Source organism: Lycium barbarum, chromosome 9, assembly GCF_019175385.1.
Source record: "Lycium barbarum isolate Lr01 chromosome 9, ASM1917538v2, whole genome shotgun sequence".
NCBI lineage: Eukaryota > Viridiplantae > Streptophyta > Magnoliopsida > Solanales > Solanaceae > Lycium > Lycium barbarum.
The window spans coordinates 21,851,224-21,860,893 of record NC_083345.1 but is presented as its reverse complement, the minus strand read 5'-3'; the positions used below and the strand labels follow the sequence as shown (position 1 = coordinate 21,860,893).

Sequence of the window (9,670 nt, the reverse complement as noted above, 5' to 3'; positions counted from 1 at the left end):
TAATTAAAGAGGAACATGACAACTCGATATCCTAATAATTAAGGAGTAAAATTAAATGCAGCGAACAAAATTTCGAAAAGGAAAAACGAACTACATTATATATGAGCATAATAATATAACACAGCTACTTGTAACAAATTAACAATAATAGAAAGGGGTATGGTAGGGCAGAAGATGACAACATGAAATTTTCGATGGAAGAAACCTGAAATCATAGTTTTGCCACAAAATTGATATTTTATGTAATCAATTAATCAACATCACAATTATTTGATTGAGGTCAACCTCCATTAGTAGAAGGCGATGATTCTAGTATTCACCTGAAACAAAATTTACAAAGAATCAAATCAATACCCATTACTTCAAAACTTAACAAATTATACAAAATTAAAACAAAAAATAAAGCATAGACTAATCATCGCAATTCAAGCAGTACTACTCCTATGTTTTATCGTAATTAATGTTTTCAATACAAATAACAGTTGACTGCCATTTGATCTACTTTGTTTGTCGGCAACATCACTTGTTTCGTCCAATATTTCGATTAAAAAATTTCAATTGAAAGAAAAAACACATGAAATTATCAAAAGAGTAGAATCAATTGCCAATTTTGATTAGCTACGCTTACACGATTAGTGCAATTGATATTAGACAAATTATCTTACACTTACGTCATAGAGTTCCAAACGTCATAAACTGTGACTTCTGCGAACATGCCAACACAAGTTCTCAAAGTATTGATGTGTAGCTATTACAATCTACACAAATCTTAAGGTGTTATTGTTCGTAATTCTCACCTAGGTAACTATCAATCAAAAATAATCTTTAATTATTTAATTCATATATATAATCTTAAAATGTTTCTGTAAAATATGATTCAAAATATTACTTAAATAGAATTGTAAAAATTATTTTTTATATAAGGTAAAATTATAATTGAGTTAGAAGTGTTAAATATTAGGATTTCTTACCAAGTTAAACAACCAAAAATTTAGCTTATTTTCTCATTATAATTAACCATATTTCAAAGATTTTGAAAAATTGAAACTTTTGAAAAATATCAATAGTGAAACGGAAAACGTTGGTGTCAAATTTAATCCTTTGTTCAAGTTAAACATTAACTGGTTAATATTATTTTATTGAATATGAAGGAATAACTTGAAACCAAAACCTAAACAAAGAAAAGCAATACACAGCAGTGGAAAAATCCTAAACAAAAAATAATAATAAAGAATCCTAAACCAAATCAAAGAAGAGTCAACTGTATATACACGAGACTTTTTTTTTTCTTAACAAAAAATAGTTATTAGTGATTACAACTACAATTATACTCAATTTAGAATGCAGTCATAACTTTAGGTATATAATTCAAATAAGGTAAGATTTAATAACCGTATTTAATGAATTTTTAATTTCTAAATATTAGAGAAATAATTGAATGACTATAAAGAAAATTAAATAATAATTTGAGGAAAATAGTAAATTACAATTTTGTCTATTGTAGAGTCTTTTAATGAAGGGTAAAAAGTTCAATCAACATTTCTAAGACCCTTCTTGCTTTTAATATAGTATAGATTATAGATTGGGGGTTACGTGCGAGTCACATGACAAAAAATTTTGGCTCCATATTTGAATTTCTTTAAAGTTAAAATATTCTTTTAATGAAGGAATTAAAGATGGTTGTAATTGTGACATTTAACCGTCAATATGTATGATTTTGAATCGAACTAGAAACTATAATTTATCTAAAATTAGAGTTGCTGACAAACCCTCACTTTGGTACACTTCTACTATTAACTCAACTTAATTCACCGTTAATAATGGGTAGAGGATAGAATCATAATTAGCGGTGGGGATCAATATATTCTAATTTGTTTTGAACACCAACTACTAAATTAGAGTCCCTCATATCTGAATAGCTTGATTTCCTTTAATTCTTCTATTTGATTTCCTTTAATTTGTTAATTGTTTCTATTTGAACTTTGGCACTAAATTTCTGCTGGTGTTTGATTTTTTTTGTGTGATAAATTGTTAGGGAATAACGTGCAAGACACGTTCATAGAGACTAGTATATTTAAATTGTTGTAAGTATAAGGACATTCCTGAAGTAGCGTAAATTAATTTACAGTATACTAGCTAGGGCTTTTGTTGGATCCCGAAGAAAATCACTTGTACGCCTAAAGAATATACGGACAATATCTTCTTAAGAACGTGGTATTACGTTAAAACCTTACTTCCCCCTTAATTTAGTTTTCCTGTTCTTCTAACAGACTGTCTCGCTAAGACCATCATTAGGACATTTAACGAGCAACGATTGTGGTAATGAAATATTATGTCATTCTTACTATGTTATGCCTATAAAATTGCCACGCCCTTTTCTCGTAGCACTAGGAATAAATATTATTCAGACCAAAAGTTTAAGGGGTACGTTTAATATTTGTCTGTACACCCAAATATGTGGAATGGGTTGGTCAATGATATATGATGAGACGTTTTCTTTTCGGGTGGAAATTAGAAGTGGGGGAATATTTTCGGCAAGTGTTTTTTTCTTGTTAAAGTGAAATAGAAGCTAAATTGATTGTATTATAAACTCTGTAATGATCATAAAATATTTAATTATCACGAGTTTTTATATTCTTCATGCATGGATGTTAATTAGCAGAGGTTTGTTATCTCATTAACATTAGTAAGTTAAGACCTAGCTCCCTTTGCATGTATGTATTCTTCATGAATATCTTTTTATTTTTATTATTAATAAAAAGTTGCTGCAAGACACACTGTGTAGTGGTATATATAAATCCGGCAAAAAAAGAAAAAGGCGCCAAATGGAGGAGAAAAAAGAAATAATAGAGGCCAATGAAAAAAGAAAGCTTGTAGAGTGCGGTAAGTGCATGGGATAGTAGTAAATATTTGAGAGGAAGGCTACGTGAGAGAGAAGAATAGTCAACCATTACCGGTGGCTCCGGTCAATGGTTGCTGAACCTCTCTTTCATTGTCATTACAATTACTATAATTCATTTCTTCTTTAAATTAAACTCGCCTGCTTCTGCACCTCTCTATTCTTCTCTCTCTCTATCTCCTTAAGGAAAACTTGTTGAAGTTTTTCTTGAGAAACTGTTTGTTAGCTTTTCTGATTGAAAGCTTAATTGGTAAAAGATAATGGCTGTAAGTTTTCTTGTTTTTTACTTGTGATTTTGTTGCTCATGCCACAATTTTACACTTTCTTTCTTAGTTTTATCTGTAGTTATGTACTAAACTATAAGATGATGATTGTGTCGGCCTGAGCTTTAATAGTTACAATGGATTTTGATATATATTGTCCTATATATCTCGTTTTCTTCTTTTATTACATGATGATTTTCCGTGATGGATATATGGTAACTTTTGTGTACTCCAACTCCGATTTTCTTCTTCACCCAATTTTGTTCCAAACGAAGACAAAAAACAAAGCATTATACTCTCTCCCCTCTCAAATATTACTAGTTGTTTTAGCAAATTGAATTATTTCAAAATATTTGAAAGTCTTAGAAAAAAATTCATTTACTACAGGGAGTATTATTTTTCCCCTCTAAATTCACCCTTAGGAATGATAATTAAGTGACGTTTAGGAGAGACACGAAGAGTATTTATGATTAAGGCTATTAAAATAAATTTGAGGTTAGCAAGCTATAGAAATCGGGTATTTAATGTGCATTCATGTTGATTGGTGTAGTAGGTTATATTTCACTCGAAGGACGAAAGGAGTTGGCCTATGGTTTTAATTTACTTTATTTAGCAGGGTCCCTCTAGTGCTTTTTGTGTCCTTGTGTCATATCCAATTATTAAATTGATGTAGCTCCCAATACTTCTCGAGCACATTTGTTTTCTTTCATCTGTTTGTATGCATTTGTATTCACTCTATGCTGTGTTATGCCTTTTGGCTGATCATTATTCAATGATTTTGATAGTTAAGGTTGCAGGTTAAACTTGATAAAGTGACTAGTAAACTAAGTAATGAGTTGCTAAATACACCAAGATGGGAATTGATGCTAAGAGTCACTTATGTAATTGGTAGAAAAAGGAGCATACCATGAAATAATCGTCTAAACATAAAAGGCCAAAAACAGATAGGGTTTAAGTTCAACTTATAGAAATAGATTTACACACACTATTTTCAGCTAGCCTCCAACGAAAATCCATCAATCAAAAATAAAGATGAGTTCTCTAGACCAGGAATATATGCTAGTGAGTTTATATCTGATGTGGCTGTCTAGTTTCCCAATCAAGAGTTTGAGATTTTGATATTGAGTCCTAGTGAATTTGCTGACTTTTTGTTTCAAATGATATTCACCCCATTAATATTTCTGCCATGAGTTAAATAACCTGAACATAGAATGATAGAGAAAGGGTTGACTAATGCTGTGGCTATATCTCATACCCAAAAGCAGCTTTCTCCTTTTATAAATTTCAAGCTGTAGTTCCTTTTATTTTTTCTGAAGGCCAGTGTAAAGGTTCTTCATTTTTTTTCTCCTGGATAGGGACCAATGCCTTTAGACTTTGCAAAGTTGTAGCTTGTATGCTTTTATTTTCCCTTTATTTGTCAGTGTTCCATTTCAATTTGGTCCGCAAGCTTTTGCCCACTGAGGGGCTTTATGCTAAGGAATATATCCAGAATTTCTAAATGTCGGCTTCTCAGCAATGTTGCCTGTTAATTACAGCTATGCATCATATGATGATCATTTTCACAATTGTTTACCCGATGTGTTAATGATTACAATAGATCATATGCGCATTTGTGTAGATTCAATGCATGGCTTTTTATAGACATGGGAGTATATCTTAAGCTTATTCAGCCAAGCAAGGTGTTAAAATGAGTTACTCTACCTGCTTTTTTGTTATACAAATGCTCCACATGCATGTATTTCACAGGTTATTATTTTGCTCATATTAATAATTACTAATCTGAGGTAATTATCACCTTGAATGTGAGTTTGAATGCATCCAGAAGTTTGTGTTGACTTATAGAAAGTGAATTTAAATGTTAGCAACGGTTCCTCTTTGTTTCTTGTCCCTCATCTATGGATTCAAAATCTTATTAGGTGAAAACTTATAAGGAGCTATACTTCTTAAAAGTTAGATTGTACATTCTTGTCTTCATGAATAAATAGAAAGTGTATATATCTAGCTTGTGTTATGATCAATGGCAGAAATCTGCCCCAAAAAAAAGAACTAAGTGGAAATTTCCTCAAACTGTTTCTGCAGCGTCCGAATGTCCCAAAGTTTGGCAATTGGGAAAATGACTCCAACACGCCCTATACTGTGTATTTTGAAAAAGCAAGGCAAACTCGCGGTACTGGAAAGATCATAAACCCCAATGATCCCGAAGAGAATCCAGATATGTTTCCCAATCATGCTCCTTCTGCTCCCCCGCCTGCAGCTCCCCTTCATCCCAAGCCTAAAAGACAAACAGAGGAGCCAATTGGGCGCGGGGGAACAGCTAGGCAAAGACGGGAACATAGACCGAGTCAAGAAGACGAGGATTATCGGCTGTTTGCTAATGCTCCACCCCGTAACGAGAACATGGGACGGAGAGGTGCCAATGAGCCATCTCCTCAACGAGGTCGTGGATCAAGTTCTGGTCGAACTGGCAGACAAAGTGTGGGATCTGAACACAGCTTTGATAAATCACCACTGCATCCACGTTACCAGGCACAGGTTAATGTCGGAAGAGGTGTCCCGTCTCCTGCTCGGGAAGGAAAGAATAATTCATATGATAGTAACCATGGTACTCCTGGAAGATCATTTGAAAGTTCTCATGCTACTCCAGGGAGGTCCAAAAATAAACAAGAGACGGTACGTTTTCACCCAGTTATTTTTCATTTTGCATCATAGTATATTAGTGTATCATGTTGCATCACAAAGTTCCTTGCTTGTCCTTTATCATACAGGAAAAAGCTAAGTAGTGAAATTAAGATTATAGTTATATCTAGACATCATACATATAGGAAATATAGTTGGTACCCATTTAATGTCAGCTTATAATCTCTAACTCCTATGTCATATCCTTTATATATAGCCAACTTGATTTGATGACATTGTATATGTCTTTAACTTCTATATAATGATAGCGTGAAGAACTTTTATACTGTCGGTCACTTAAAAAATAAATTTCCTATGTAATTAGTGGAATACTAACTTGCAGAATAATGTAAGTTCTTGCTATAACATGTTAAGATACACTAATTAGTGTAAAAATACTTCGCAATGTCAGCATATATAAGTTAAAACACGTGTCCTTCACATTGTATTGCTTAGATAATATATAGTCACTCAACTACACAATACATACTCCAGTTTGCTATGTTGCTTGGACTTTTAAAAAAATGTTAATGGGTGTGTGTCGAATCCTCCAATGCAGTTTTGGAGGATCAGACACTAGTGTGGCAGCATTTTTAGAGAGCCCGAACTACACAGCCAATTTGAAAGTTGGATTTTCACTTTTAAGGTCCAACTGAATTACTTTATTGTTGTTTCTTAGAGGGATGATAATCCACACAAAATTGTCATTGTTTTGAAGACTTACTGCTTGCAAGCAGCATAGAAATCTTTATAGAACTTTAATGCACAAGCTGTTGAGGTTGACCTGGCATGAATTTGGATAAATGGAAATTTAGTTTATTGATTCCATTAATTTGATGTGAATTTACTTAAACTGGTCCTTCTTCTAGCAGCCTGATAGAGGAGCTGCAGTTCCAAGATTTGGGGAGTGGGACGAGAACGATCCTCAATCTGCTGATAACTACACCCACATTTTCAACAAGGTGCGAGAGGAAAAGCAAGGAACTCCATCAGGGACACCTAGTAGAACACCTAACAACCCACAAAGCCATAACTCAAATAAAAAGAGAATGGTACAGTAAATCACTTTCCCTCCGTTATCATGATCAATTCTTTGCTGAGGCGGATTTATAGTAGATATGTCGGTTCAAATGAACTCCATCATTTTCGACTCAAACTATGTATACATGGAAAAGTATAGTATTTAATCATATATACTCGTACTGAACCTACTGATTCTACATCCTGAATTTGCCTCTTATTCGTTTAGCTCTTGTTCTTATTTTCTTGTCTGTAATCTGCAGAAGTGCTGTTTTCCCTGGTAATGCAATGGAGGACCTTGATTTTATCCTGAAGATGTGAAGCTGCAACGGATATGTAAATGGCTCAATAAATTATATTGCTTGTGCAATATATTAATTCATCTGCTTTACGTGCGATTGTATTGTCAGCTTATAGTCTTTTATATTGTACTTCTATTGTAGTTGTATGTTACGGACAGTGCTTGCAGATTCTTTTATGCACAAGGTGTGCTTTCTCTATTTTGTGTATGTGAAGTCTAGTACTACTGTTTGGTCTTCTCTGGCAATGCAAATGGTTATAATCTTGGGTTATTGCTCAAGTACTAGTACTACTTCTCAAAAAAAAAAAAAAAAATTGTGCATTTTGAATTTTGAGGTTTAACATAAAGTTGATTCTTATGTTTTAAAGAAAATTTGTATATTTATGAAGTACATAAAATATTAGTAATCACAATTATTTAACTTATGATGGTTCTTTTCCCTATCAAGAGAATTACACATACCTCTTACATGTAGGGATCTAGTAGCTCAGTTGGTTGGTTACCTGAATTTTCACCTTGTTGGTGAGGGTTCGAATCCCCATGTTGTAATCCCCCTCCCCCATTGCCCTTCCCCTACCAGCTATGTAATTAAAAAAATGTATAATTTGTCTTCACAAACCAAAAAGAAGATTAATGCATAACGGACAAATATATGGACTTGTGATTAACCTAATGGCATAATTATTCTATAATGTCTCAAGTTGATCGGTAAGTGTGTGGGTCAAAAATAAAAAATTATTTCTGTACCATATTCGATAATATTGATTTGGTTGGAATTAGTTATAAAATGAAGCGGAAGTGTTCTGATGGAACAACATATACCTTAGTTCCCCAACTATGTTGAGATATAATCTTTCGTTTGAACAATAAAACTTTGTTATAAAATTTGATATCACTTTTGAAAATGTAATATATAGTTGTCCATGTGAAAAGTCATGTTGTAGCATATAAAATACAATATTGAATATGCTTTATTTATTATCATTGCAAATCACAAACACATTAAGCTTTATTTTCTAACCAATTCCTTCATTTTTGCAGATAAAATCAAATTATGGGGAAAAACATGCTTAGAGGCATATTAGCCCATCAATGTGTTCTTGAAGATTTAATTACCTTCACTTTTTTCGCATAAATTTTTTGGAATCTTGACAAATTTGACTCTGATTTTATGTTTATTTCACAGGAAGAAGGATTGTTTCTTCCACATATCATTCAATACATCCTCGAGGTACAATAACAAAAAACAATGTCTAATCAAAGTTAGCTCATAATTTTTAGGAGTAAAATAAATAGATTGTTCGTCATATTTGGGTCACAAAATTTATACTTATTTCAAAGTTTCAAATATATATTTAGTTTATCTAAAGATTAATTGTCATTACAATTTTGCATGATAATAATATGATTATATATAGCTTAATTTATTTCTTAAGGATATAAAAGATGATAAATAAGAAATAGATTATATAAGGTAAAATCTTAATTGATTTTAAAGTCCAATGTCAAATATATTTTTAAAGGGTAAAAAGGACGAACGACCTTCGTGCTAGTTTTTATGTACGTGTCTCGCACATGTAGTTTAGTGATTATTATAAATATGTAAAAGTAATAATCTTTAATATCACTACTATATATAAGGAACAATTAAAGGGTATTTGTAGTCCTCACAAAAAATTCCAATTTAATGTTACACTTTTCAATTAATTACTTCTAGTTCCCAAATTTATTTTTTAAGGTCAAATTTATGTTTTAATTTTATTGTCTACTTTTCATTACTTAACTTTTACTACTATATATAAGGGATAATACCCATTTTTTGTAGTCTTCACGTGAATTTGGCTTTGACTCTTTTTACCCCTAATTAAAAAATTTAATGGCTTTGTGAATCTTCACACATTTTGGTAAATTTTGAAAACTTTGCTGACTTTTTTTTTTTTGGTAATTAAACTTTATTAATCACCAAAGTAGGCATTACAATTCAGAAGTAAGTTTACACATCTTACTTACGTCTAATACAGAAGTATCACAGTTGCTAGCCTAGAAAACAAGAGATTGTAAAATATGATGCAAACTAGGTGAAGCTCTAACACAAGATACATAGACTATCTCCTTAGTCACTGCTTCCCAATTTCTGCTCAGCTTTTTAAATATCCTCATATTTCTCTCTATCCAAATAGCATGGACAATCTCAGTACTTAGCAATTTGAAGACCTGGGCTCTCTGCGATTTACCACTTGCGTGTTTGATTATCCATAGCTGATGTTGCTCCCATGTAGCTGGTTGGTAGCTCTGCATTTGTAGCCATTGTAGGACCCTGTTCCACACTGCTCTAGTGTAAGAGCACTGGACAAATAGATGTTCTTGTGTTTCATCATAGCTTTGGCAGAGGCTGCATTTAGGCTCTACCTCTATACCCCATTTGTTGAGTCTGTCAGCTGTCAACAGTTTGCCTAGTAGGTGTAGCCACGTGATGAACAGTGCCTTGGGTCGAGCTGCATTGTGAAACAT

General features: G+C 32.6%; 2 protein-coding genes across 2 annotated transcripts; one reads left to right on the top strand and one right to left on the bottom strand.

The window, feature by feature from the left end:
- Positions 1-2,969: 2,969 nt before the first annotated feature.
- LOC132610868 (RPM1-interacting protein 4-like) lies at positions 2,970-7,396 on the top strand. Its single transcript, XM_060325266.1, has 4 exons — positions 2,970-3,165; positions 5,242-5,832; positions 6,711-6,890; positions 7,122-7,396. The coding sequence occupies exons 1-4, from the start codon at positions 3,160-3,162 to the stop codon at positions 7,140-7,142; spliced, it is 798 nt and encodes a 265-aa protein (XP_060181249.1). The 5' UTR covers positions 2,970-3,159; the 3' UTR covers positions 7,143-7,396.
- Positions 7,397-9,199: 1,803 nt separating this feature from the next.
- LOC132611752 (uncharacterized) lies at positions 9,200-9,670 on the bottom strand. The gene has a single exon (XM_060326131.1). It carries the CDS (start codon positions 9,668-9,670, stop codon positions 9,200-9,202), a length of 471 nt encoding a protein of 156 aa, XP_060182114.1.

Bases quoted from the DNA above. Each gene is read 5' to 3' on its own strand.
- LOC132610868 (XM_060325266.1), top strand. The intron at 5,833-6,710 runs GTACGTTTTCAC...TTCTTCTAGCAG, and splicing joins CCAAAAATAAACAAGAGACG to CCTGATAGAGGAGCTGCAGT. The intron at 6,891-7,121 runs GTACAGTAAATC...TGTAATCTGCAG, and splicing joins ACTCAAATAAAAAGAGAATG to AAGTGCTGTTTTCCCTGGTA.
- LOC132611752 (XM_060326131.1), bottom strand. From the start codon at position 9,670: ATGTTTCACAATGCAGCTCGACCCAAGGCACTGTTCATCACGTGGCTA.